We start from the raw sequence: 26,021 nt of genomic DNA, 5'->3' as shown, positions 1-26,021 counted from the left end.
ATTCCTTGTTCTAAGGGCCCTCCCACCTCTGACATTCCTTGTTCTCAGAGCCCTCCCAGTTCTCACCTTTAGCCTTCTAAGATCCCTCCCCTCTCTCTGACAGTCCACACTCCAGTTCCCTTCCATCTCCCAACCCAGATTTTCAATTACTCCATGCTCGTCAGCTGGGACAAAAAAAGGCAGCCCCACCAAAGGGAAGATGCTGCCATCTCTCTTTCTGAACTCCATGTGTTCTCTTTTTACTAATGCCTGGTATGCTTTAATAAATGCTTAATGCCCAGACTGGTGCTAAAGCTTCTAATTTAAGGCGACCACACATTTAGTTTTAAACATCACAGTTCTTCACCAACCAGTTTCTACAGGTGCAAAAAGCAGCTTTGCCTTGGACTACAGGCCCTGGCCATCGCCAAGACCACCCTGGAGGCCCTTCTAGGACCCCAAACTGGGGCCTCTGAGAGCTCTCCCTCCCCACAACCTGCCATTCATGTTATCTATGAGCCCTGGATGTGTCCAGGGCCTCTAGCCATTGCTCTTCCCTTCTTCCCAGGAGAGCATGATAACATAAAAAAATAGAAGTTAGGTTAGGCAGTGAGACCTAGGCAGCATAGTGACTCTCAGTGGATAGAGCACTCAGACCAGAGTCTGGAAGACCCAAGTTCGAGTCTGACCTCTGACACATACTAACTGTGTAACCCCTGGGCAAGCCACTTAACTGCTATTTGCTTCAGTTTCCTCATCTGTAAAAATGGGAATGTTAGCACCTACCTTCCAGGGTTGTTGTGAGGATCAAATGAGATGATAGTTGTACAGTGTCTAGCACATAATAAGTATTATAGAAAAGTTAGCTATTATTTTTATATTTGCATATGTACATGTGTGCATATGTGTATGTAAGACTTTAAGGTTTTTCTAATACTTTCATATATTCCTAAAACATAGGTCCAATCATGTCATGACCCTCCCCTACTCAATAAACTTCAGTGGCTCCCTAGTGCCTCTAGGAACAAATACAAAATAAAATGCTGTTTGTCATTCAAAGCCCTTTATAACTAGCCCCTCCTTCCTTTCCAGTCTTACTACCCAACACATACTCTTCAATCCAGTGACATCAGCCTCCTGGCTGTTCCACTACCAAAATATTCCATCTCTCTGCACAGGGTGTTTTCTCTGCCCCCCACCCCACCCCCACCCCCCACTGTGCCTGAAACACCCTTCCTCTTCTGCCCTGACCGCTGACCTCCCTGGCCTCCTTTAAGTCCCAACTAAAATCCCACCTTCTACAGGAAGCCTTCCCCAACATCTCATAATTCCAATGCCTTTCTTCTCTTAATTATTTCTTATTTCTCCTGTACAGAGCTTGCTTTGCACATATTTGTTTGCGTGTTGTCTTCCCCCATTAGACTGTAAGCTCCTTGAAGGCAGGGACTGTCTTTTGCCTCTTTTTTGTATCCCCAGCACTTAGCACAGTGCCTGACTTAACAATTGTTTATTGAATTGAATTGACTAATATATTCTGAGTTTCACTCCAACTCTGCAAGTAGGTAGGACAAATCTCATTATCTCCATTTTTCACCCAACGAAACCTAAGCTCAGAAGGCCTCCATGACTTTGCCTAAGATGACCTGATTGGTGTCAAAGGCAGGATCTGAATTCAGGGCTTCCTGCTTCTAAGCCCAATGCTCTTTCTAAGTCACTGTTACAATGGCAAATGCTTCCAACAGAATAACAAACATTTCAGAACAGGCCTTGGCCTGAATTTCAAAGGCTCACTGCCAGAGAGATCAGTGTACCCACTTAGTCAAGACTCTGGCCCCACCAGCCATACCTCTGGCAGAGTGGGGGTCCCCCTTTGTCCCCTCCACCTGCTCGGAGAGAGTGGAATGGATCCTGTGTCCAGGTTCTCTGGGGCCTCCAGACCCCAGAAAAGAGCATATCCCAAAGCCAAAAATAATTCTACCAACAATACATAATACCAATCACCTACCTGGAAAGAGTGAAGAACCAAAGGAAGGAATGAGTTCTTTAAGGGGGCGACAAATTCCATTTTGAGGACCCCACATGTCTTAGGGGTATGTTTTAAACTCATATTACTAGGGAGGGGTTTTTTTTGGTTTTTTGTGGGGCAATGAGAGTTAAGTAACTTGACCAGTCACACAGCCAGTATCATGTGTCTAAGGCTGGATTTGAACTCAGGTCCTCCTAAATCTAGGGCCATTGTCCACTGCGCCACCTAGCTGCCCCCCCACCCCACCCCAGGAGTTTTTTAGAATTACCAAGTACTCCCCACACAGCAAATCGGTGAGGCTGTTGGTACAATTATTGTTAGATTAAGGAAAGGATCAGAGAGGAGAGGCAATTTGTTCAAGGTAACACAGCTCCTAAGTACTCCCAGTCAAGCCCAGCTTCTCTGCCTTCTGACCCAAAGCTTCTCTCTGCCTTGTCTAGGAAAAGCTGCCTTTTCAGAAGGTGCAGTTGGGCTGGGGCCAGGGGAGGATCTTTTACCCACCCTCTTGAGGATCTCTCCCAGGCTGGGCCCTGTCAGTGTATCCACTCAGTGACTTGAGCTGAAATCCCAGCCTTCCCCAGCCCCTGGCCCCATGACCCAGAGAAGGGCCCCGGCCAGAGCAGCCCCAGGCCCTGGGCCTTCAGTTACCTTGGATGCCCTCCTCTTGTCAATACAATCTGGATTCTGACACCGCAGTGCTTTTTCCTCCGACAGGCTTCGGTCATCTGCAAAGCAGAGAGCCAAAGGGTGTTAGCCAACCAGGTTGGGGCCGCCCTCCTTGCCCAGCCTCCCCACGCCCTCCCCCAGCTACCTCCTCCTCTCCCCAGGACCAGGGCCCGGCAGAGAAGGAAGGGCGGGGCAGGCCTCCTCTGTCCATCCCTTCAAAGAGGGTCAGTGTCGATTTCCGTTTTAAATGCCAACTTATCTGTTTTCAATGTTGTTTTTTTTCTCTCTCTCTCTTGTAATTCCTTAGGGAAATTATCTAGATTCCACTGCCCAATGGAAGCTATTTTGGAAATAAAAGACTTTAGACCCTCCTCTTGTCCCCGCTCCCAGTAGTCATCGGGGAAGGAGGAAAGATCTCACCTAGGACAGAAACTTCCTTACTCTCCTGCAAGGAGACTGGAGAGAGGCCTCTCAAGCAAGTCTTGACACCCCCGTTCACCTATCCCCAGCTCCTGCCTTTTCTCCCTTTTAGGGGAGGCTGGGAGAAGCCTAATGGGTCAGGGGTAAGAGGGAAGAGGAGAGAGCAAATCTAGTGGTGTCCATCTGAGTCTTCCTCTCAAGTATCTGCTGTGGCTCTCTACTGCTTCTCTTTTTTTTTTTTTGCAGGGCTATGGGGGTTAAGTGACTTGCCCAGGGTCACACAGCTAGTAAGTGTCAAGTGTCTGAGGCTGGATTTGAACTCAGGTCCTCCTGAATCCAGGGCCAGTGCTTTATCCACTGTGCCACCTAGCTGCCTCTCTACTGCTTCTCAAACCAAGTTCAAACTTTATAAACAATTGGCATTTGAGTCTTACTACATCATGGCACCACTCAGTCTTGTTAAGCTAATTTCATATGACTATAGTCTATTCTCTAGCCCCAGAACACACCTCTCTCCTCCTTGCCTTTTGTTCAGCAGGTTTCTGACACCTGGAATGCCCTCTGGCCCCAAACCTTTTTCCCTTTTGATTTCCTACACATCCTTTGTGCCCAGAAATTGTGCCCAGCTCTCTCTAGTGACATCCATTTCTTCTCCTCAAAGCCTTAGTTGTGTAACTCTCTACTACACCATTTATATATCATTGTCTGTTGGGATTATCAGGCTTTTCCCCTTCTAGATTGCAGACTGGCCGAGGACAGGGCCTCAGTCTTTTCTAAAAGCTACATCTGGAGGACCTAGACCAGTGTTTAGCACCCAGCAGATAGCTTAATCCCTGACTGTGCCAGTTTGGGGAGGGAGGAGTACCACATGGTCCTCACCCATATGCATATAAGCCACAGGTCCATCCAAAACTCAGAGTCTAGGCCCCCCCCTCCCCCGCCAAAATGGGAATCAGATTCATCTGAAGTATGACAGTTCCCAATCTGACCAGTAAGAGGGATGTCCCTAGCCCCCCGCCCCCCTTCCTGCCCCGCCACTGTTTCTTTGGGAAAGGGTTAGGGTAGACAAGGCAGTAGGACTGCACATGAGGGAAGAAGAGGGGGATGGCAAAAGTGGGTGTCTGAACTACTCCCCAGGCCCAGACGTGGCCCTGGCCTGCCCCCAGGACCCCAGGCTGCTGGGCACTGAGGACAGGAAGATCCAGACACCAGACAGTCAGCTCAGCCAGAGAAGGTAGAGGACACCTCTTCCAAGGATAGATCTTATTCCCACCCCTACTCAGGAGGTTTGTCTGGTGTCTTTGGTTGTGGAGAGGACAATCCACATGACTTCTTACTTCCTTTCCCGGCCTTCCAAAGGTCCCCCTTAGCTCCTGCAACCCCCAGTAGGCCTAAGTGCCAGAGATAGGCCAGAAGGGATGGATGTGCCAATTTTCACTCTGAACCTAGGGCAACCTTAGATGCCAGTCCAGCTGCTCCCAGCCTGCCCCAACCTGCCCACTTCCCTGACTCCCGAAAGCTGGTTGGCCAGGCAAAGCTTCTCCAGAACTAAAGCCTAGAGTGGCCTTGACCTCCTCCTCTCTCCCCAGAATCCTCTGAGAATCTCCATCCCCAAGAACCCCCCAAAGACTCCAGTCCCAGCCCCCCCACTTTCCTCTAGCCTGAGATCCCTAAGGCCTGAGACCCCAGGCCCCCTCACTTCTTAGTTCAGGATACCTCACTCTGGAACCCCTCAGGCCTCCCTTCAAATCTAGATTTCCATGGTACGGGTACACTTGCCCCTCCCCCCAATTCCGGAGGGGGGACCATCTCTGAAGCTTGTCCCCAGTCCGCATCACTCTCTCCGATTCTGCTGCCTCCCTCCCCTCACTAAGCTCCTGAAGCCCCTCTGCCAGTTTGCCCCCCAACGGTATATCACAGCCCTGTGCCCCCCCCCCCCCCCCGCACTCTTCTCCGGGGCCAGAACCCCACGGACCCCATCTTGTACCCAGAGTCCCCCAGTCCAGGATCCCCCGGCCAGAAGTTCTTGGAGTCCCGTAGCACCCCAGCGCCAGGCCTCCCCCAGCCCAGTATCCCACGGTTCAGCACCCGCCCCCCCCCCGCCCCACGCCCCCAGTCCCGCAGCTCGCCACCCTGCAGCCCCCACCTCCACGCCCTAAGTGCCGGGGTCCTGGGCCTGGCCCGCCATCCCGGGCAAGCACGGCGGCGCTGGCGGCGGCAGCCCAGCCGCGGGGCCGCCAGAGACGCGGGCTTGGAGCCCCGAGCTTGGAGCCCCGCGCCGATCCCGGGGTTCCTAGGTTTGGCGGCTGCAGCAGCCGGGCCCGCCGCCAGCCCGCCACCCCCTCCCCCCCGCCCTCCGCTGCCCCCGGCCCGGGATGCCCCCCCACTCACCCATGGAGGAGCCCCCGGGGGGCACGGACAGCTCTCCCGGAGTCCGCCGCTCCGCCAGCCCGGCCTGCTCCCGGGAGGCGAGAGGAGGGGAGGGGAGAGGAGGGGAGGAGGGGACGGGAGGAGGGGAGGAGGCGAGAAAGGGAGCTGGCCCCGCCGCGGCCGGGAGAGGAGAGGCGGACACAACAGAGCCGCGGGGCTCGGGCTGCCTGGGCGAGACAGAGAAACAGACACAGGCGGAACCCCGAGCCCCGAGCCCAGGCTGCTGGAGCCAGGGTAGGAGGCGATCAACCTCCCGGGGACTGGGACATAGCAAGAGACATAGACAGATCAGAGACGAGAGACAGAAACGAGAGAGAGACAAGAGACAGAGAAGAGAATCAGGGAGGAGAGACAGAAACGAGAGAGAGAGAGAGACAGAGAGAAAGAAACAGACAGAGACAGAGACGAGAATCAGAGAGGAGAGACAGAGACGAGAGACGGAGAGGAGAGACAGAGACGAGAGGCAGAAACAAGGGACAGAGACGAGAGACAGAAACGAGAGGCAGAGACAGCTCAAAGGACAGGCAGAAACAGATGCAGAGACGAGAGACAGTGCAAGGTACAGAGGCAGAGAGAGAAGCAGAGTTAGAGACAAGAGACCGAGAGATAGAGGCAGAGACCGCAGCAAAGGGCAGAGACAGAGCAAAAGAAAGACAGAGAAAGAGAAAAGCAAAGACAGGAAAAAACCCAACCCCAAAAGGGCTGGTGGGTGATAAGAGCCCCAAGTGGGTGTCAGAGACTGGAGTTAGAGCCAGCCAGGTCTGGAAAGGGAGAGGGGCAGGGGCCCGGCTTGGGAGGGGCCCCAGGAGACACCTTGGAAATGCTTCTAGGTTGGCAACCTAGCCGGGTGGAGCAGTGTCAGGTGACAGGGAATCAGCCCAGCTTCTGGGAATTAAAAGGCCTCAGGCTCCCCAGCTGGCCAGCCTGGTCCAACCCAGCCCAGAGGGCAGAAATCCTGGAGCAGCTCAGAGCTCACCCTCCCCTACCCCTTTTCTTTGGAGGAGAGAACTGAGGCCTACAGGGACTCAGCAGTCTTGGAATCCAGCTGTGAGGAGGCCTCAGAGACTCTGGGCACCACTTAATTATTAATTCCAATATTAGGTCCAACAGGGGTGAGGGTCTACTTGGTTTTCCCCAAGGCATAGCCTCTACTCCCCTCCCAGATATTTATCACCAAGTCGTTTAACCTGAGCCTCAGACAATAAGGCCTACATCATCAATAGTCATCAGGTTGTTGGAGGACCATTTAACATGCATTGATTAAGCACCTACTATATGCTAGGCTTACAAAGAGATACAAAATATAAAGAGTCTAATATGGGGGGGGGGAAGCACGGGTTGCTGGTGGCTAGGAGGGGTGGGGGTTGGAAGGAAAGGCCTCTTGCATCCAATGGCCTTCTGAGCTGAGCAGAATTTGGAGGTGGGATGGAGATTTGAAGGTGAGGTTTAAGGGCATTCTGGGCTAGGGGCTTGGTTTCTAAACAGGCCACTTTGATTGGCCCTTGGTGGACCTGAAGAGAAGCCAGGAAAGGTAGACTGGTTTAAAAAACCAGGGCAGTCTGGATTTGTATAGTCTACAGGCCCCCAGGGGTCACTGGACCTTCAGCAGTGGAGTGACTCGGTTGAACCCCACATGCTTTAGAGATAAGCAGAGGCACTGCACCTGGGATTGTACCAGTGCAGGGAATTCCCTCTACCATGTTAGGATGCCATCTTGCTTCTCTACATCTTCCTTGTCTTAGAGAGCTGCCTAGAACAAAGATCGGGTTAAGTGACTTGTCCACAGTCACACAGTCAGTATGTATTCTCATCACCAAGCACCTTGACCAGCACACAAGTGGAATTCCATAAATGCTCCTCAAATTGAATTGATTCGGGGCAGCTAGGTGGCACAGTGGATAGAGCACAGGCCCTGGAGTCAAGAGTACCTGAGTTCAAATCCAGCCTCAGACACTTAACACTTACTAGCTGTGTGACCCTGGGCAAGTCACTTAACCCCCATTGCCTCACTAAAAAAAAAAAAATTGAATTGATTCAAATGGAATTGAATTGAATTGAGAATTGCCAGGTACTATTCCTGGCCAAGAAAGCCCACAGACCCAGAAAGGAATTGCCTGGAGGCTGCAATTGGGAAGTATTTCTGGCCATCTGGACCCTAGTAGAAAACATGCAAAATATAAACCAAGCTGGGGGAAGCTAGGTGACGCAGTAGATTCAGGAGGACTTGAGTTCAAATCCAACCTCAGATACTTGACACTTACTAGCTGTGTGACCTTGGGCAAGTCACTTAACCCTCACTGCCCTGCAAAAAAAAAATTTTATATATATATACACACATACCAAGCTTCTTTGACTATGGACAAGCCCACTCCCTGGGATAGTAGAGGATCCCTGAATGCAAGAAGGCCTGGGTTCAAATCCTGCCTCCAACATTGGCTAGCTGTGGGATCTAGGACAAGTCACTGGGCCTCAGTGTACCCATTTATAAAATGGGAATATTGTACTTTCTTCCTCACCAGAGGTTTGTAAAGAAGACTCTAGTGATAAGAAAATGGGAGTTCTTATGATCAATAGCACTAATGAGCCTTCAGGCCACTATTATGTCACGGGGTGACACCCCTCCATTCACTCCTTCCACCCCAACGTGTTTTTTTCCAGATGCAATCAGGCCACCATGAACAGCACTGGGCAGCCCAGCAGAGGAAAGACCACCTTAAAGGGCCTACCACTTTGCCCCAGGGCTGACAGAGGGCAGCTGGGGAGCTGACTGAATGAGAGTCATATATGTTCTTGGCACCACCTAACCAGAGCCAACACACACCAGACAGGGCAGGCTTCCCTCCCTCCTTCCTCACGGCCTTCTGGCACTGGACTGCCACCAGCTCGAACCCTCAGGCTTAGCTCTGGGGCTGAGTCTTCTTCCTTCTCATGAGCTGAGACCAAGTAACCCTGGAGACCCGGGCCTAGAAGTCTCAAGCTCTGGGTCCTTTGCTGGGCCCATCCTTTAAGAGCACTGGGGGAAGGGCAATTGGCCCCTTTAAGGGCTGTAACTCGGGAACTGTACTAACATGTAAGAATAGCGGGCACCAATTTGGGAAACTTATGCAAATGTACTTTTGGCTTTGTATGGTGGTCACTGGGCCCGGTGGGAAATACTAGCCCTAGGCAGGGAGCAGGTGGGGCTAAGGGGTAGCATCCCTGGGATAATAGGACCTGGGGGGAGGGGGAGGGAGAGGGGACTAAGTGCTTACTGCCCTGAGTTTGAGAGAAGGGGGAGCTCGCTATATCCAGCAGCACCCCTAAAACTGAGGGGGGAAGGAAGGCCTGAAAAAGGAGCCAGTGGTGCTATCTGCTCTGACTCCTATTGGCTGCAGGCAAGAGAGAACGGGAGGGGGAGGCCCCCAGGGGAGTAACTCTCACTGGGTGAGGAGGCATCTGACTCAGGGGCCTGCCTGGCAGCTTGGCAGACAAGCCTCACCCACTCCACCACCCCATCCCTACCCTGCCAGGATTGATAGACTTCTGTGAAGAAAGGATTTCAGGCCTTGAACTCAAACCATTTTTTAAATTGGACCCATGATTTCATTGTTGTAAAGGATTCCCTTTGCCAAAGCACATTGGCACCTGCTGGGCAATTTATAACCTTCCAGAGCTGCTTGGGGCACTGAAAGTGACCTGCCCAGATGTCTGAGGCTAGCCTTGAAGCCAGGCCCTCCTGACTCTGAAGCAGGCCCCTCTCTCTACTACTTTAGGGCAATATAGGGGTGGGAATCAGGAGCGCTGGGAGGATAGAGGGGACCTAAGGACAGGAGACCCTTTTTTCCAGATCATCTAGTCTAATGTTAGCACCCCACCCCCAACAGTTTATTGGTAAGGGCCCCAGAGAGCTCAAGTCACTTGCCCAAGGTCAGTCTAGGTGTCCTTGGGCCAATGACTCCACCTCCCTAGTTCTCTCATCTGCCAGATGAAGGGATTGGAGCAGCTCTCAGGGTTCCAGCCTCCCACCACTCCCATAATATGGCACCTTTTCTTCTGTGAAGATGTCCTCTGCCCTCTGCCTCTGAGCCCCCAGCAGGACACACTCAGCTGACTGCAGAACCCAGGGTTCTTGGTCCCACAAGGATGAGCCAGGGAAGGAACAATTTCTTGGTAAGGAGAATCAGAAAGTGGCATGATGTGGATGCCAGGGGGTAGGGGACAGTGAGAAATTTGTCACAACACTGGTTTAGAGTGGGGGCAAGGTGGGAAACAAAGCTGCGTGCCCTTGTTTGTCCTTCCCCAAGGAGAGTAAGCCCTAAAACTCTGTGGCTTTGCCCTATGTTTCCTGAAGATGGAACTTGAGCTATGGGTCAGCCCCAAAAGACCAGGGAACCTGCTTGGGTAAAATGCACTTCCTACCTACTTTAGCATAGAAGATAATACTGTATATTCAGTAGGCACTTAATAATTGTTTATGAGTTAGGCTTTGTCTCTCACAATGGTGGCTCCAGAGTAATCAGGTAGTAATCCCAAATGCCCCCTACAGCCCTTCTGCCCTGCTCATACCTCTCCAAGAAAAGGCAAAATATGATAGAGTGAGGTGAACAAAAGACTTTAATCGTCAAAAGACCCGAGTTCTAAACCCAGCACTGGGCCATGAGCAAGATGTTTGACCTCCTGGGACTTCAGCTTCCTCACATGTAAAATGGGGGCTAATAATAGTTGGCCTACTTATTCCCACAGAATTGTTGTGAGGAGAGAATGAGATAAATTACATAAAATACTTTGTAAACTTCTCTAAAGTTCTTTATGAAATTATTTTAGGTGATGGTTCTTTGGATGAGGGCTATAGTGGGAAATTTATGTAGTGTGACATCAGAAGTCTATTAAGCAATTTTTATTTACCAACAAAATAAATATACTATCTTCTGATGTCACACTACATAAATAGGCCAACTATTAGACTTAGAGAGCCTGGGGTCGCCTCTTTGGGCTATAGAATGAGAGTAAGAACACTTGCTTATCTGAGGAGATGCTCTGTAAATCTTTTTTGTTTTAGGGTTTTTGTTTGTTTTTTTCAGGGCAATTGGGGTTAAGTGACTTGCCCAGGGTCACACAGCTAGTGTCAACTGTCTGAGGCAGGATTTGAACTCAGGTACTCCTGAATCCAAGACCGGTGCTTTATCCACTGCGCTACCTAGCTGCCCCCGATGCTCTGTAAATCTTAAAAGTCTACAGAAATGTCATCATTTTCACTTAAGAGAGTCCCTGGGCTTTCAAAATGGCATATCTGGGGACAGCTAGGTGGCTCAGCTGTGTGACCCTGGACAAGTCACTTAACCCTCGCTGCCCCACAAAAAAAAAAAAAAAGACACATCCACATCCACGTGGTCTCACCCTTTCTTCCTGCACTCCCCCCTCCAATCTTTGCCTTATAAAGTCATAGCCCCTAGCCATGCCTGCCCATTTCCCAGATCCCAAACTGGTCCTCCTGCGAAACTCTTCTAGGGCTCTGGTAATGAGACATTCATCCTGGGACTTGGACCAAGCCCCTGACATCCCTACTTCTGTGGGGGGTGAGAGGGGTGGGTAGTCAGGAAGATACCGTGGATGGCTCTTGGAGCATAATGTGACCAGAATGCCCTGACATAGAAAAGGTCCCTTTCTCACTCCCATTTCCCCTGCCTCCCCATTCCCTGGCCTTCCCACTTCACAGAAGACCACCAGACACATGACTCCTTGCCTGAGGGTCCCACAAAGAAGTGGGTAGTGGGGAGCCTGTGGGCACAAAAGCCAACCAGACAGAAGGACGGGGATCTGGGCACCTGGCCCATCTAACTGCAGGCCAAGAAGTGACCTTCTCACCCACTCCTGGGGGCTGGGAGAAATGTTCGGACTGAGGGCTGCCCACGGCCTGAAATCATCCCCCAGGACAATCCCTCCTTGTGCCCACCACATAGAAACAGTCCTCTCATTGGCTCCAACAGGGCCCCAACCCGCCTTTCAGTTGACCTATTATGAATAATAATAAAAGCAAATCCAGAATTCTTCTCTTGGGGCCCCAGAGAAAGTGGTTTGAGCTCCCTGCAAACTTGGAGCAGATGGACAGCGGATGAGTGGACGGGAGGATAGCGGAACAGCCCAGAGGCCCCGGTGACCATCTATTTCCTCCTGCAAAGTCAGGGGAGGTGGAGGGCATTGCAGCTGCGTCCCAGAGCTAGGGGCTCGGCAGTCAGGAAGGCAGCCCCAAGATTTCCTTTGGCAGTCTCACAGAGGAACTGAGAAGCCCCCACTCAGCAATATTAACGTCTCAGCAAAAATGCGTTTACTATTCAGCATCGGTCACGCTTTATACATGAGGCCTCCCCAACCAGGGAAAGGCTCTGCCAGAAGACAAAACTCAGCAGATCCATTCCCCCTATCTACGTGAGATCCCAGGGACCCTAACTCCCCCCGTCTCTATTGACCCCTATGGAGGGAAGCCTTCCGCTAAGGGCACAGGGGAAGCTTAGAATCCTGACTACAGGGATCCCAAATTGAAAAGGATCTCAGAAGTCATCCAGTTCAACTCTCTCATTTGGCAGATGAGCAAACTGAAGCCCCAAGGCAGCTAAAGGGTGCCATAGTGCATGGAGCCCTGGGCCTAGAGTCGGGAAGACCTGAGTTCAAATCCAGCCTCAGACACTTACTGAGTGACTATGGGCAAGTCACTTAACCTCTTTTTGCCTCAGTTTCCTTAACTGTAAATAAGGATAATAATACCTACCTTACAGGGGTGTTGTGAGGATCAAGTGAGATAATATCAGCTCCTACCCCTCTTGGAGACATTCACACCCAGCTACCCTTAAGGCTCACTCCATTTCAACACCATAAACTTGGATACAAAATCTAGTTTCTCTGGGGCAGCTAGGTGGCACAGTGGATAGAGCACCAGCCCTGGATTCAGGAGGACCTGAGTTCAAATCCGGCCTCAGACACTTAACACTTACTTACTAGCTGTGTGACCCTGAGCAAGTCACTTAACCCCAATTGCCTCACCAAAAGAAAGAAAGAAAGAAAGAAAAATCTAGTTTCTCACCAGGGTGCACTCAGGGATTTTCCATCATGCCCAGGTACTGGGTACCTTCCTCCCTTCTTCCTTTCCCACTTCCTTTTATATGTTGTCTATCCTCATTAGAATGTAAGCTCCTTGATGCTCATCAATTGGGGAATGGCTGAACAAGTTGTGGTATATGAATGATTGTGATGGAACACCATTGTGATATAAGAAATGAGGAGCAGGATGGTTTCAGAAAAACCTGGGAAGATCTATATGAACTGATGCAAAGCGAAGTGAGCAGAACCAGGACATCACTGTGCACAGTAACAGCAATGTTGTAATGATGAACTGTGAAAGACCTGGCTACTCTGATTAATACAATGATTTAAGACAGTTCTAAAGGACTCATGATGAAAAAATGCCAGCCCCTTCCAGAGAGAGAACTGATGAACTTTGAGTATAAATTGAAGTATAATTTTTCATTTTCTTTATTTTTCTTACTTTTTCATGATATGGCTAATATAGAAATATATTGTTATGATTTCACATGTATAATTGATATGATATTGCTTGTCTTCTTAATGAGTGGTGGAGGTGGAGGAAGGAGGGAAAGAATTTGGATTAAAATTTTTAAATATTAAAAATAAACAATTTTTTTAAAAGATTGTTAGCTCCTTGAGGACAGCTCTGTCTTACTTTCTACTTGTATTTCAATTCCCAGTGCTTAGCACAGTGCTCAGCACACAGTAAGGGCTTAATAAATGTTTATTGACTAAAGACCATCCCTAACATAGCCCCAGAACACAGATAGTTATATGAGGTCACATCCCATTTCACTTGGAGACATAAGCACACACACACACACACACACACACACACACACACAGAGTTAGAAATATTCACATAATGAATTACACTGAATTCCTGATCTCCCCAGTTGTTTATATTCTCTCTCTTCAAATCTGTTGGCTCTTACTTATCTTGTGTATCCCCCAGTAGGATGAGCCCCTAGAGGGCATATACTTTTTCAACTTTGTCTTTGTTTCTCTAGCATCTAGCACAGTATCTTATATATAATCAACATTTAATCAGTGCTTGTTGAAATGGAGCAGGCGGTGGGGGGGGGGGGCGGTAGGAATGAAGGAGCAAGAGTACTTCTAGACCTCAGATTACATTATAAAGCAATAATCATCAAAACTACTTGGTACTGGGCAGCTAGGTGTCGCAGTGGACAGAGCACCGGCCCTGAAATCAGGAGGACCTGAGTTCAAATCCGGCCTCAGACACTTAACACTTACTAGCTGTGTGACCCTGGGCAAGTCACTTAACCCCAATTGCCGCACACACAAAAAACAAAAAAACAACCTACTTGGTACTCATTAAAAATAGAAGGGTAAATCAGAAAATTATACCAGACAAGGAAGTAACAGAAACAATTGAACACAGAAATCCAATATTGGATAATCCCTAGAATAAAAGTTACTGGAGGAAGAACTCTTTATGCAAAGGACTACTGGGAATACTAAAAAGCAGTCTGGCAGAAATGAAGATTAGACCAGCATCTTACACTATGTGCAACAGTAAATTCAAAATTAATCCTAAATCTTAATGTAAAAGGTCACAGCATAAAATAAATCAGAAGAGAATGTGATCTTATGCCTTTTCACAGGTTTGACTAGGGGTAAAGTTCTTAAACCAAATAAGAGTTAGATGAGATCAAAACAGGCAAAATAGATCATTTCAGCTGATGAAAAATTGAATACTATGCAATAGGACCAAGCTTGAGACCTGGGAAGAACTGTGAAAATGGATCTCATCTCCCAGGAAAAATTAGAGTAAGGTAGGTTCAAATCTTATCTCAAATGTCTACTTAGGTTTGTGACCCAAAGCAAATCATTTAATCTCTTGGTTTCAGTTTCTTTACCAGTAAAATGAGGTAATTAGATTTCATTGCCTTTAAAGTCCCTTTCTGTTAGAAGTCTATGATTCTTTTCAGAGATGGGGCACTACTAGTGAGGAATATTGTTTATACTGTCAGACACAGTTGATATGTCATTTGGTTTGAACAAAATGTTTTTATTTCCTCTTTCTTCTTTTCTTACAAGGAATGATTTGCCAAGTAGGGGAGCAGGGAGGGATATATTTGTAAATTAACAGGATATAAGGGGGGCAGCTAGGTGGCACAGTGAATAAAGCACCTGCCCTGAATTCAGGAGGACCTGAGTTCAAATTGGGCCCCAGACACTTGACACTAGCAGTGTGACCCTGAGCAAATAACTTAATCCTCATTGCCCTGCCAAAAACAAAACAAAACAAAAAGCCCAGATATAAGGAGGGAGAAGGGAATGTGCATTTATAGAGCATCTACTATGTGCCAGGCAGTGTGCTAAGCACTTTACAGTTATCTCATTTTGATCCTCATAATAACCCTGTGAGGAAGATGCTTTTAGCTACACTTTACAATTTAGGAAATATGATGATTATGTTACATGGTTTTTGTTTTGTTTTGTTTTGGTGGGGCAATGAGGGTTAAATGACTTGGCCAGGGTCACACAGCTAGTAAGTATCAAGTGTCTGATGCCAGATTTAAACTCAGGTCCTCCTGAATCCAGGGCTGGTGCTTTATCCACTGCGCCACCTACCTGCCCCAAGTGATTTAACACCTGTCTCATTTTCCTCACCTCGAATATGGGGCTGGACTTTGTGGTCATTCAGGTCCCTTTCTTGGAGGTCTATGATCCCTTGATCATGGAAACCACATGGGATGCCTCAGATCAGTATTGACAGTAGCCCCCACTAGCCTAGGAGTGTCCTGAGATCTGGACTCTGTTCTTTCCCTGCCACCCCACAATTGAATATGCTTCTTTCTCCATTAGTTCTGGGGACTGCCAGGCCATCTCCAGCCACCCAGCTTGGCAAGTTGACGTGGCTTAAGGCTGAATGTCTAGGGCAGCTGGGTGGCGAAGTGGATAAAGCACGAGCCCTGAATTCAGGAGGACCTGAGTTCAAATCTGGCCTCAGACACTTACTTGAGTGAGTGCATGCTAGGCATGGGAGTTTGCAAAGTAACAGAGGTAGAGATGTGTAATGGTTAGGAACCCTACACTTTGAGCCAGAAAATCTAGATTCACTTTCTGTCTCAGATATTCATTGACCTTGGGTAGGTCATTTTACTTTTCCATACCTCCCTCCTTCTCTCTCTCTCTCTCTCTCTCTCTCTTTTGGGGAGCAATGAGGGTTAAGTGACTTGCCCAGGGTCACACAGCTAGTAAGTGTCAAGTGTCTGAAGTCAAATTTGAACTCAGGTCATCCTGAATCCAGGGCTGGTGCTTTATCCACTGCGCCACCTAGCTGCCCCCTATACCTCTTTCTTTAAAAAAAAAATGATACTGCCATTCCTCAATGGCTTAATCCCACCAAGACAACCCTCTCTAATAAGAATTAGGTATAATCAAGCAGAAGACATCAAGGCACTTGAGCCTCAATTTCTTCATCTGTATAGTGAGCTACTAACAAACCCACCATTACCTAACTCTCCGTGCTGTTGTAAGAAAACTTTTTTTTCAAACTGTGAAGCAATAAATAAATGTAAATTACTCTTATTACTTAGACCACTAGCCTCCCTAATCTTAGAGATGAGGAAAGAGAGAAGTTTAGACACTTGCTTAAGGTAACACAGATAAACAGCAGAGGCTAGATATGAACCCAACCTCTGACTTTAAATTCAACATCATTCCTGTTCACTTGCTCTCTCTCTGTCTCTGTCTCTGTCTGTCTGTCTGTCTGTCTCTCTCACCATCTCAACAACAATAGCAACCTCATGGTTTGATATACACAGGCACAGCATGAGGATAATGACCAAACGTCCTGCCTACTCTGCAAGAAAAAAAGATAAGAGAATTCGCCTCCCTCAGTTCTCTGCAGAGTTGGAGTTGCCTAGGGATACAGAACACTGCATCTACTGTTAGACTAAGTTGATATGTTGGTTAGTTTTGCTGAGCTCGTTTTCTGCCTCTTTTTTATTCTTTGTTACAAAGGATAGACAGGGCTCAATGGAGGGAAGGAACAACAAATAAGATCAATTTGTACTGTATAACCCATATCAGATTGCTTACTGTCTTGGGGAGGGGGGAGGGAAGAGAGGGAGGGAAAAACTTTGGAATTCAAAATCTTACAAAAATGAATGTTAGGGGCAGCTAGGAGGCACAGTGGATAGAGCACTGGCCCTGGATTCAGGAGGACCTGAGTTCAAATCCAGCCTCAGACACTTAACACTTACTAGCTGTGTGATCCTGGGCAAGTCACTTAACCCCAATTGCCTCACTTAAAAAAAAATAATAAATAAATAAAAATATATGTGGGGGCAGCTGGGTGGAGCAGTGGATAGAGCACCGACCCTGGAGTCAGGAGTACCTGAGTTCAAATCCAGCCTCAGACACTTAACACTTACTAGCTGTGTGACCCTGGGCCAGTCACTTAATCCTAATTGCCTCACTAAAAATATATATATATATATATATATATATATATATATGGGGGGGCAGCTGGGTGGAGCAGTGGATAAAGCACCAGCCCTGGAGTCAGGAGGGACCTGAGTTCAAATCTGACCTCAGATACTTGACACTAGCTGTGTGACCCTGGGCAAGTCACTTAACCCCCATTGCCCTACCCCCCAAAAAGATATATATATATATACACTATATACATACACACATATATGTGGAATCCAGAAGTTCACAGTTTCTTTTATTTTTAAATTACTTTTCAAAGTAATTTACTTTTTTATTGTGAACTTAACCATTGCAAATAGTTCAATTATCAGAGAACAGATAATTGAACTATTTGCAATTATTACACAATAAAGAAGTAAATTGCTTTTTAAAAAAAGAGAAAAACCAAAGCAAGTTATAATCTGAGACACAGAGAAGTAAAAGAGATAAAGCCCCAGGGTTTGAGAAGCTGTAAGCATAAAAGGTAGGATTTGAACTCAGGTCTTCCTTACTCTAAGCCTTGTCCTCTAGCTACTACATCACAAATATAAGGTAAGATGGTGCTGATCAGTCAGGCCCCATTGGACCCCTTCATTCCCAACCTCCCAAAGGCCTTTGACCAAAGACCCAAAGCCGGGCTCTGCGGATATCAGGATTTTTTTCCTCCTCCCTCCATCACACAATTATTCTGGGTTCCCAGCATCAGTCATTCTTCCTCCCACCCACCCCTTTTACCCCTTCTCGGGATACCCTGAACCAACTGAATGGAGAGGAAGTCCCCTTTGACCTTCCACTGCCCCTCCCCCTGACCCTTGGCAATGACCCAGCCCCTGGGAAGGGGCCCACTTGCTCTGGCTCCTCTCTCCTCCTCCCAGCTCCAGGAAGGACCTCTACTTTACAGTCTTCCCTACCTTATACTAAAAACCCTTCAGATGGGGCCAGACTATAAGGGTGAAATTCATCCTGGAAGCAAGCGACTTCCCCCTTTTTCTGTGGTCCCCTATCTCCACTGGGCCCCCAGTGCCTTCAGGTTCTCTCCTCCCCTCTATCAGAATCTGCTCTCAGGGAAAGAGCAAATCTATAGATAAAATTGAGAGGCTCTCCTGCCCCACGGTGAAACCAACAAGTGGGGGTGGGGAGGAACAGGGCACAATGAAGGGTGCACTGTCAGACATGGCCTATGTGCTGGTTCGCTTTGATTGCTGCTTTGTTATGAGAAGGTTCTCTTTGGGGAGGGGGTCACTGGGAAGGGAGACCAGAAAAAGAGCATCCCTATCTTTTTTTTGAGAGTTGGTCCTCCCCATCACCTCCCTCTAGAGACTTGTATTTTAAGAGGAACTGAATCCTTACCATCATCAGGCTGGGGAGGTATTTTTTAAGCCATGTGGGGAGGATTATTATTAAGGAGGAAGACTCCTTTTCCTGCTTCCTCTTCATTCCCAGGCCCCTCTATCCCCTCCCACCCCACCCCCAAACATACCTTCAAGGTCCTCAATGATATCAAGGGATGAGCTCCAAGAGAATCTCTCCACAGTCCCATAGTCCAGCTCACTCAGGGATGGGGGCAGTGACTCCAGCTCATAAGCCCCCCTCTTCCTCCAGTAGAGAAACATGGTGAGACTCAGGAGCTCAGACCCCCCTGAGGAACTTTCCTTGGTGGCTCTCAGGCCCAGAGGCTGCCGGCAGGAGGCCCCCAGGCCTGAGTGGGGGCCATGGTGATGCCACCCAGGGGAGGGGGGACACAGGCAAACCCAGGACTGGGAGCCCCAGGACCTGCTTTGTGGACAAGTGCAGCATTCATCAGGAGAGGGGGGCATTCTGGGAGAGGCCGGGGGCTGTGAGGAACTGACCAATGGCCCAGGCCCCCAGCCCAGACAAAGGTCCTTTCTTCAAACTCCTACATTTATTATACAAATTTCACTTTCCCCAGCCTCCAAGAGACATTCGACTTAAGGCTGATCTGGGATGATTTCAGTTACTGCAAAAGGATGGGATCGTGGGGCAGTTTTGCAACTAAGATAAGTGTTCAGAGGTAAAGAATATACTATCCCAAGCAAGAACCCCACCCTCCTCGTCCCCCTGTCCATCTCCCCTATTCTCTAAGGGCCTAGTCTCAGTCTTCTTCTGCATTTCTCAATAAGAGAAGGGCATGAGCCTTGTCCTTCTTTCCAAGAGAAAGGAAAGGCTAGAAGAGATGTGGGACACTCGAATTCTCCCCCCAAAAGCCTCTTTCATAATTAGAGATATTCCTAGCTCCCTAGAATCATCTTCCATCAATTACTATCTCTGTGAAAAAAAAGGGCACCTTGGTGGTACAGCGGATAGAGTGCCAGACCCGGAGTTAGGAGGACTCATCTTCCCGAGTTCAAATCTGTCCTCAGACACTGACTAACTGTGTGACCCTGAGCAAGTCACTTCACCCTGTTTGCCTCAGTTTCCTCATATGTAAAACAAGTTGGAGAAAGGAAATGGCAAATCACTCCAGCATCTTTGCCAAGAAAACCCCAAATGGAGTCATGGAGACATAACTAAAACAACTGAACATCAAAATTAACTCTAGGGGCGGCTAGGTGGCGCAGTGGATAGAGCACCAGCCCTGGAGTCAGGAGTACCTGAGTTCAAATCCGGCCTCAGACACTTAACACTTACTAGCTGTGTGACCCTGGGCAAGTCACTTAACCCCAATTGCCTCACTAAAAAAAAAAAAATTAAAATTAACTCTAGATCTCCATATCCAGCCCTGATTTCTCTCAGGAAATCATCCCACATAATAAACAGTCTTTTGGACACCTGGGACTGAATGTCCTGTGAGCATCTCAATCCATTTGAAATAGAACTCATTTTCTTCCCCCCAAATCTTATTTTTTCCCATCACCCTCCCAGTCACCCAGGCTCACACCTTTAGTATCAACCTTGATTCTTCTTTTTTTTTTTTTAGTGAGGCAATTGGGGTTAAATGACTTGCCCAGGGTCACACAGCTAGTAAGTGTTAAGTGTCTGAGGCCGAATTTGAACTCAGGTACTCCTGACTCCAGGGCCGGTGCTCTATCCACTGCTCCACCTAGCTGCCCCCAACCTTGATTCTTCATTCTTACTCACTCCATATATCTAGTCTGTTGTCAAGTTCTGTTTCTATCTCACCAACATGTCTCACATCTATCCACTTCTCTCCACTCACCTAGCTGCCATCTTGGTGCAGGACCTCATCCTCTCTTGCCTGGACTATTGCAATATCCTTCTAACTGGTTTTCCTGCTTCAAACCTCTTCCCAGTCCAGTCTATTTCCCACTCAGCTATCAGAGTGATGTTCTTAAAGCACAGGTCTCACCATGTCAACTCCCCATGTCAATTCCTCAAGAATTTCTAGTGGCTCCCTAATTTTGTTGCTTATCAGTCATTTCAATCATGTCCGACTCTTTGGAACACTACTTGGAGTTTTCTTGGCAAAGATACTGGAGTGATTTGGCATTTCCTTCTCCAGCTCATTTTACAGATGAAGAAATTGAGGCAAACAGAAGTGACTTGCCCAGGGTCACACAGCTAGGAAGTATCTGAGTCTAGATTTGAATTCAGGTCTTCCTGACTCTAGGCTCACCACTCTGTTCACTGTGCCACCTAGCTTCCCCTATTACCTCCAGGTGAAAAATAAAATAAAATAAAATGACAGAGGATTTTATCCTCTGATATTAAAAGCTTCTCACAGTCCCACCCATCCTTAGTTTTCTGGTCTTATACTCCCCTCTCTTCCACACATTCTACCATCCACTCTGGCCTCCTTGTTGTTGCTCACACGCAAGGCTTCATAGCCCAATAGAGCTTTTTCACTGACTAAAACCCATCCCTACAAGGCTCTCCCTCCTCACTTTGGTCTCCTGAATTCTCTGGATTCTTTCCAGACTCAACTCAAGTCCCAGCTTTTGCAAGGTCTTTCCATTTCCCCCTCAGAGATGCTAGCCCCTTCCCCTCCTATATTAACTTCCATTTATCCCCAATAATGTATATTTACATAGTTGTTTGCATGATGTCTTCCCCATTAAAATGTGAGCTGAGGGCAGGGACTGACTTTTTGCTTTTCTTTGGATCCCTAGTTTGTTTTTGTTTTTGTTTTTGGTATTTTTGTGGGGCAATGGGGGTTAAGTGGCTTGCCCAGGGTCACACAGCTAGTAAGTGTCAAGTGTCTGAGGTCAGATTTGAACTCAGGTCCTCCTGAATCCAGGGCTGGTGCTTTATCCACTGCGCCCCCTAGCTGCCCCACTAATTCTTTTTGTTTTGTTTTGTTTTGTTTTTTTTTGCAGGGCAATGAGGGTTAAGTGACTTGCCCAGGGTCACACAACTAGTAAGTGTCAAGTGTCTGAGGCTGGATTTGAACTCAGGTCCTCCCGAATCCAGGGCTGGTGCTTTATCCACTGTGCCACCTAGCTTCCCCCCTAATTCTTAACAAACAGTACCTTTACATAGTAAGCTCTCGCTCTCTCTGTACATATACACACACACACACACATATATACATACATACATACACACATATGTATATATAATATATGTATATATATAATAACTGATTGACTATTAATAACTAGGGCTGGAAGATCAGGGCTTTGCCCTAGGGCACTGAATTTAGAGGGCACTGGCAACATTTGTAAACTTTGCCTCCATCCCTCTCAGCTTTCTCTCCATACCCCCACAGCAGTTTCCCCAGCAGTGACCTCTCTACCAGTATCCCAGTCTCTTTTTGTGCTACTTGGTAAATTGCTTGCCCCAGGCACCAAAAGTACTAGTTATGACCCTGCTCCTTAGAATGGAGATGTCCCAGAAGACCTGACTATTCAAGCATTCAAGGCTTCTCAGAAGAGCTAACCTTACTGGCAGCTGAAGTAGGCAATCACCTACAGTCATGATCTGATTGAGTACACGGGGAAGGTCTTGTTACAACTCCCACAGACTCCCCAAATTCCCCCCGCTTATTTATATAATAAGTGACAACTGTATAGCACTTTCAAGTTTGCAAAATGCTCTACCTTCATCAGCAAGGGATTAATAATCCTTGTGGAGGGGGCAGCTAGGTGGGGCAGTGAATAAAGCCCCGGCCCTGGAGTCAGGAGGGCCCGAGTTAAAATCCAACCTCAGACACTTGACACTTACTAGCTGTGTGACCCTGGGCAAGTCACTTAACCCCCATTGCCCCGCAAAAAAAAGATGGTGCATTACCATCTGTTTTGTCATTGTACCCTAAAGACCATGGGACCTCTCCATCTGACTTAGTGCTGAAACCTTCCCATTACAGTGTGAGCCCTCTGAGGGCAGGGACTTTTCTACTTCTTTCCCTAGGGCTTCAAAGTGTTTTTTATGTACTAAGCACATAATCAATGCTTCTTCATCCATTTATCTCAGCTGAGCTTCACAACAGCCCTCAGAGGGATGCATTACCACGTACATTTTACGGAAAGAGAAACTGAGGCTGGGAGAGTAGTTAAATGCCTTGCTAATATTTGTCACAGGGAGGATTTGAACTCAGGTGTTCTGAATGCCAGGTCAAGGCTTCTAACCATTATGTCACACTATCTCTCATCTTAGTGAAGCGTTGCCTTCTCCAAAATGTCTTTTGAGGTTCTAGTCGATGCTAGGTCCAACATACCATGAATTCAGAATGCCATAAGTAGCCAGTGCTTCTAGCCTATGCTAGACCTAATTAATGTTGTTCAGTTGTTTCAGCCTTGTCCAACTCTTTGTCACCCCATTTAGGGTTTTCTTGGCAAAGATACTGAAGTGGTTTGCCATTTCCTTCTCTGACTCATTTTACATATGAAGAAACTGAGGGGGGCAGCTAGGTGGCGCAGTGGATAAAGCACCGGCCCTGGAGTCAGGAGTACCTGAGTTCAAATCCAGCCTCGGACACTTAACACTTACTAGCTGTGTGACCCTGGGCAAGTCCCTTAACCCCAATTGCCTCACTAAAAAAACAAAACAAAACAAAACAAAACAAAAGAAACTGAGGCAAACAGGGTTAAGGGACTTGCCCAGGGTCGCCCAGCTAGTTAGCATCTGAGGCTCTATTTGAATTCAGGAAGATGAGTCTTCCTAACTCCAGGTCCAGCACTCAATCCACTTTGCTACCCAGCTGCCCTTAACCTAATGAATGAGCAGAATCTGATTTCCATGGCAGAAGAATCCAAGGAGAAAAAACAGCCGTCAGACATGAGATGTTACTAATTTTAAGTACACAGCTCAAGGGAGATACACACATACATGCATGTATCTATGTGTGTATATATACACATGTATAGGTATATAACTATCTAGACATATACATATGTGTATATGCATCTATACATACAAATATAATATACACATACATATATAGTCTATGTGTATTGTGAGCATATTTCTGCAGCCTCTGCCACTTTTCTGATGCTGATGCTAAAAGCAGTTGGGGGTATGAAGTACTTGGCACTGCTATTTTAGCTGAATGATTACAACACATTTGAGAAGATTCAGGAAGAGCATAAGTCTAAACCAGTGACGTTTCATGCTATACTTATATCATAGCCAACCTATTGCCTATGAAAAACACCTGAATCTTACAATAAACAATGCATTTTTTCAAAATCTTGTTTTCTATGTATGTGAGGTAACATTCGAAGGGAATTTTCTTCCTGATTGAGAAAGGGATAAAAAGTGCGAAACCCGCAGCTTCGATAACCAAAAATTGCCTGTTGTTCTGCACAAGACTATTCAATTTAGAGCATCATCTTTCTTGGATTGTTCATTAGCGACCACATGAATGCTTTAGACCCATTCTGGTTTTAGTTAGGACTGTACATAAATTGCATTTTAATTTTTTGGTTCTTTGCTATTCCTATTAAGCGGTAGCATTATTTTCATCTCTTTTGTTTTGTTTTGGTTTTAGCAGGGCAATAAGGGTTAAGTGACTTGCCCAGGGTCACACAGCTGAGACCAAACTTGAACTCAGGTCCTCCTGAATCCAGGGCTGGTGCTTTATCCACTGTGCCACCTAGCTGCCCCAGTAGCATGATTTAAATATATGTTATAATAGAAACCTCCAAAAAAAAAAACCCATCAGGCTTCTGAAGTCAGGGGTAGTGGAGCCAGCTAGGGAAGAGCCAATTGTTAAATTTACACCTTGGAAACCAGTAAAAGTTACAAATCAGGACTTGATTTATTGTTTTGTTGACTGTCTAGGCTTAATAAAGTATCAGAGAGGGGGCAGCTAGATGGCACAGTGGATAAAGCACCAGCCCTGGATTCAAGAGGACCTGAGTTCAGATCTGGCCTCAGACACTTGATGATTACTGGCTGTGTGACCCTGGGCAAGTCAACTTAACCCTCATTGCCCCGCCAAAAAAACAAACAAAAAAACAAAAAAATAAAGAATCAGAGAAAATGTTAATATTTCAGATTAAACTTAAAAGCAGTTCCTGGATACATTCTTTCCCCTCCCTAGTCCCCTACCCCCAGAGAGCTGGGTTGTTAAACATTTACCAGCAAACCCCTCACTGAATGTAACAGACAGCAAAAGTTGTCAACTGATAAGGATCAGATCTACAGAACCTCTACCAAGCATGTGGGTCCCAGACTGTCTACTCCTCAGGGAGTAAGTAGTGGCACTGAGAAAGTGGATTCAGTCATCATCACTTGGCCCTGTCCAAAAAGTCATTGAGAGGGGCAGCTAGGTGGCGTAGTGGATAGAGCACCAGCCCTGGAGTCAGGAGTACCTGAGTTCAAATCCGGCCTCAGACACTTAACACTTACTAGCTGTGTGACCCTGGACAAGTCACTTAACCCCCATTGCCTCACTTAAAAAAAAAAAAAGCATACAAAAAGTCATTGAGAGGTGATGACTTTGTGAAGACTTGGTGGAGATTTGGGAAGAGCTATGGTCTCACAAACAGGGGAGATAAGCAAGACACAGAAGCAAAAACTCAAGAACACAAAATTCTAGAGGCAGGTAGCATGGTTGCACAGTGGGTAACCTAACGTAAATAATTTAACTTCTCTGGGCCTTCGTTTACTCATCTGAAAAATGGGTATGGGAGAGACTGGACTCAATAACCTCTAAGATTCCTTTCATTTCTAAATCGATGAGTTTATGCCTTTCTATTCAGGAAAAACTTTTAGGGAAAATTAAAAGCAGTTTAGCAAAAAATAGTTTTAAACTAATTACATTGTGTAGTATACTACACCATGTAGTATACTATATATATATAGTATATAGATATTACACATATCTATATAATATATAGTTATATACTATAATAATATCCAAATGGCTACTATGTATACATACATATATGGGTGTATGTGTATGTATGTGTGTGTATATATATTTACATCATTTAAAAAATATAGAAATATCAGGCAGTACCTTTCACAGTTATGGCTAGGAAAGGATTCCTTTCTTTTGTTTTGGGTGGGGCAATGAGGGTTAAGTGACTTGCCCAGGGTCACACAGCTAGTAAGTGTCAAGTGTCTGACTCAGGTCCTCCTGACTCCAGGGCCAGTGCTCTATCCACTGCGCCATCTAGCTGCCCCCTAGGAGAGAATTCTTAATCAAACAAGAGAAAGACTTTGACAAGTGATGACAGATTTGTGCAATTAAGTAAAATGTAAAAGCTTTTGAATGAACAAAATCAATGCAGGTAGACTAAGAAGAGACATTGTTGATTGGGAAAAATTTTGCATCAAATATCTTTGATAAAAATCTGATAGGCAAGGTATTTAGAGAATTCATGCGAATATAGATTGTCATGAGTCATTCCCCAATAGGAAGAGAACAAGAACAAACATTTTTAAAAGAAGAAATACAACTTCTCATCAAGCAGATGAAAAAATGTTCCAAATCATTGAGACATAAAAATTCAAACAACCAGGAAATTTCATCTCACATCTATCCAACTGGCAAAAAAGATAAAAGATGGACATAGTCAATATTGGAGGGACTGTGGGAAGACAGACACACTGATATTCTGTTGGT

The 26,021-nt window shown here is 46.8% G+C and overlaps 1 protein-coding gene across 3 annotated transcripts in view; it reads right to left on the bottom strand.

Annotated features, from left to right (window-relative positions):
• Nucleotides 1-26,021, bottom strand: part of PLEKHG5 (pleckstrin homology and RhoGEF domain containing G5) — a 117,472-nt gene that overhangs the window by 54,999 nt on the left and 36,452 nt on the right. The window contains exons 1-2 of one of the 3 annotated variants that reach the window (XM_043997523.1): nt 5,483-5,595; nt 2,654-2,730 (exon numbers count right to left, since the gene is read on the bottom strand). The exons of 1 other annotated variant lie outside the window; for it this stretch is intronic. In XM_043997523.1, coding sequence (XP_043853458.1) covers nt 2,654-2,730; nt 5,483-5,486 — 81 coding nt within the window. In that variant the 5' untranslated portion in view covers nt 5,487-5,595. Of the gene's footprint in view, nt 1-2,653; nt 2,731-5,482; nt 5,596-26,021 lie in introns of those variants that run through there. One more of the 3 variants, XM_043997521.1, reaches the window with a different exon arrangement.

The sequence above is a fragment of the Dromiciops gliroides genome, chromosome 3, assembly GCF_019393635.1.
Source record: "Dromiciops gliroides isolate mDroGli1 chromosome 3, mDroGli1.pri, whole genome shotgun sequence".
NCBI classification, from domain to species: Eukaryota; Metazoa; Chordata; class Mammalia; order Microbiotheria; family Microbiotheriidae; genus Dromiciops; species Dromiciops gliroides.
This window is presented reverse-complemented; position numbering and strand designations above follow the sequence as displayed.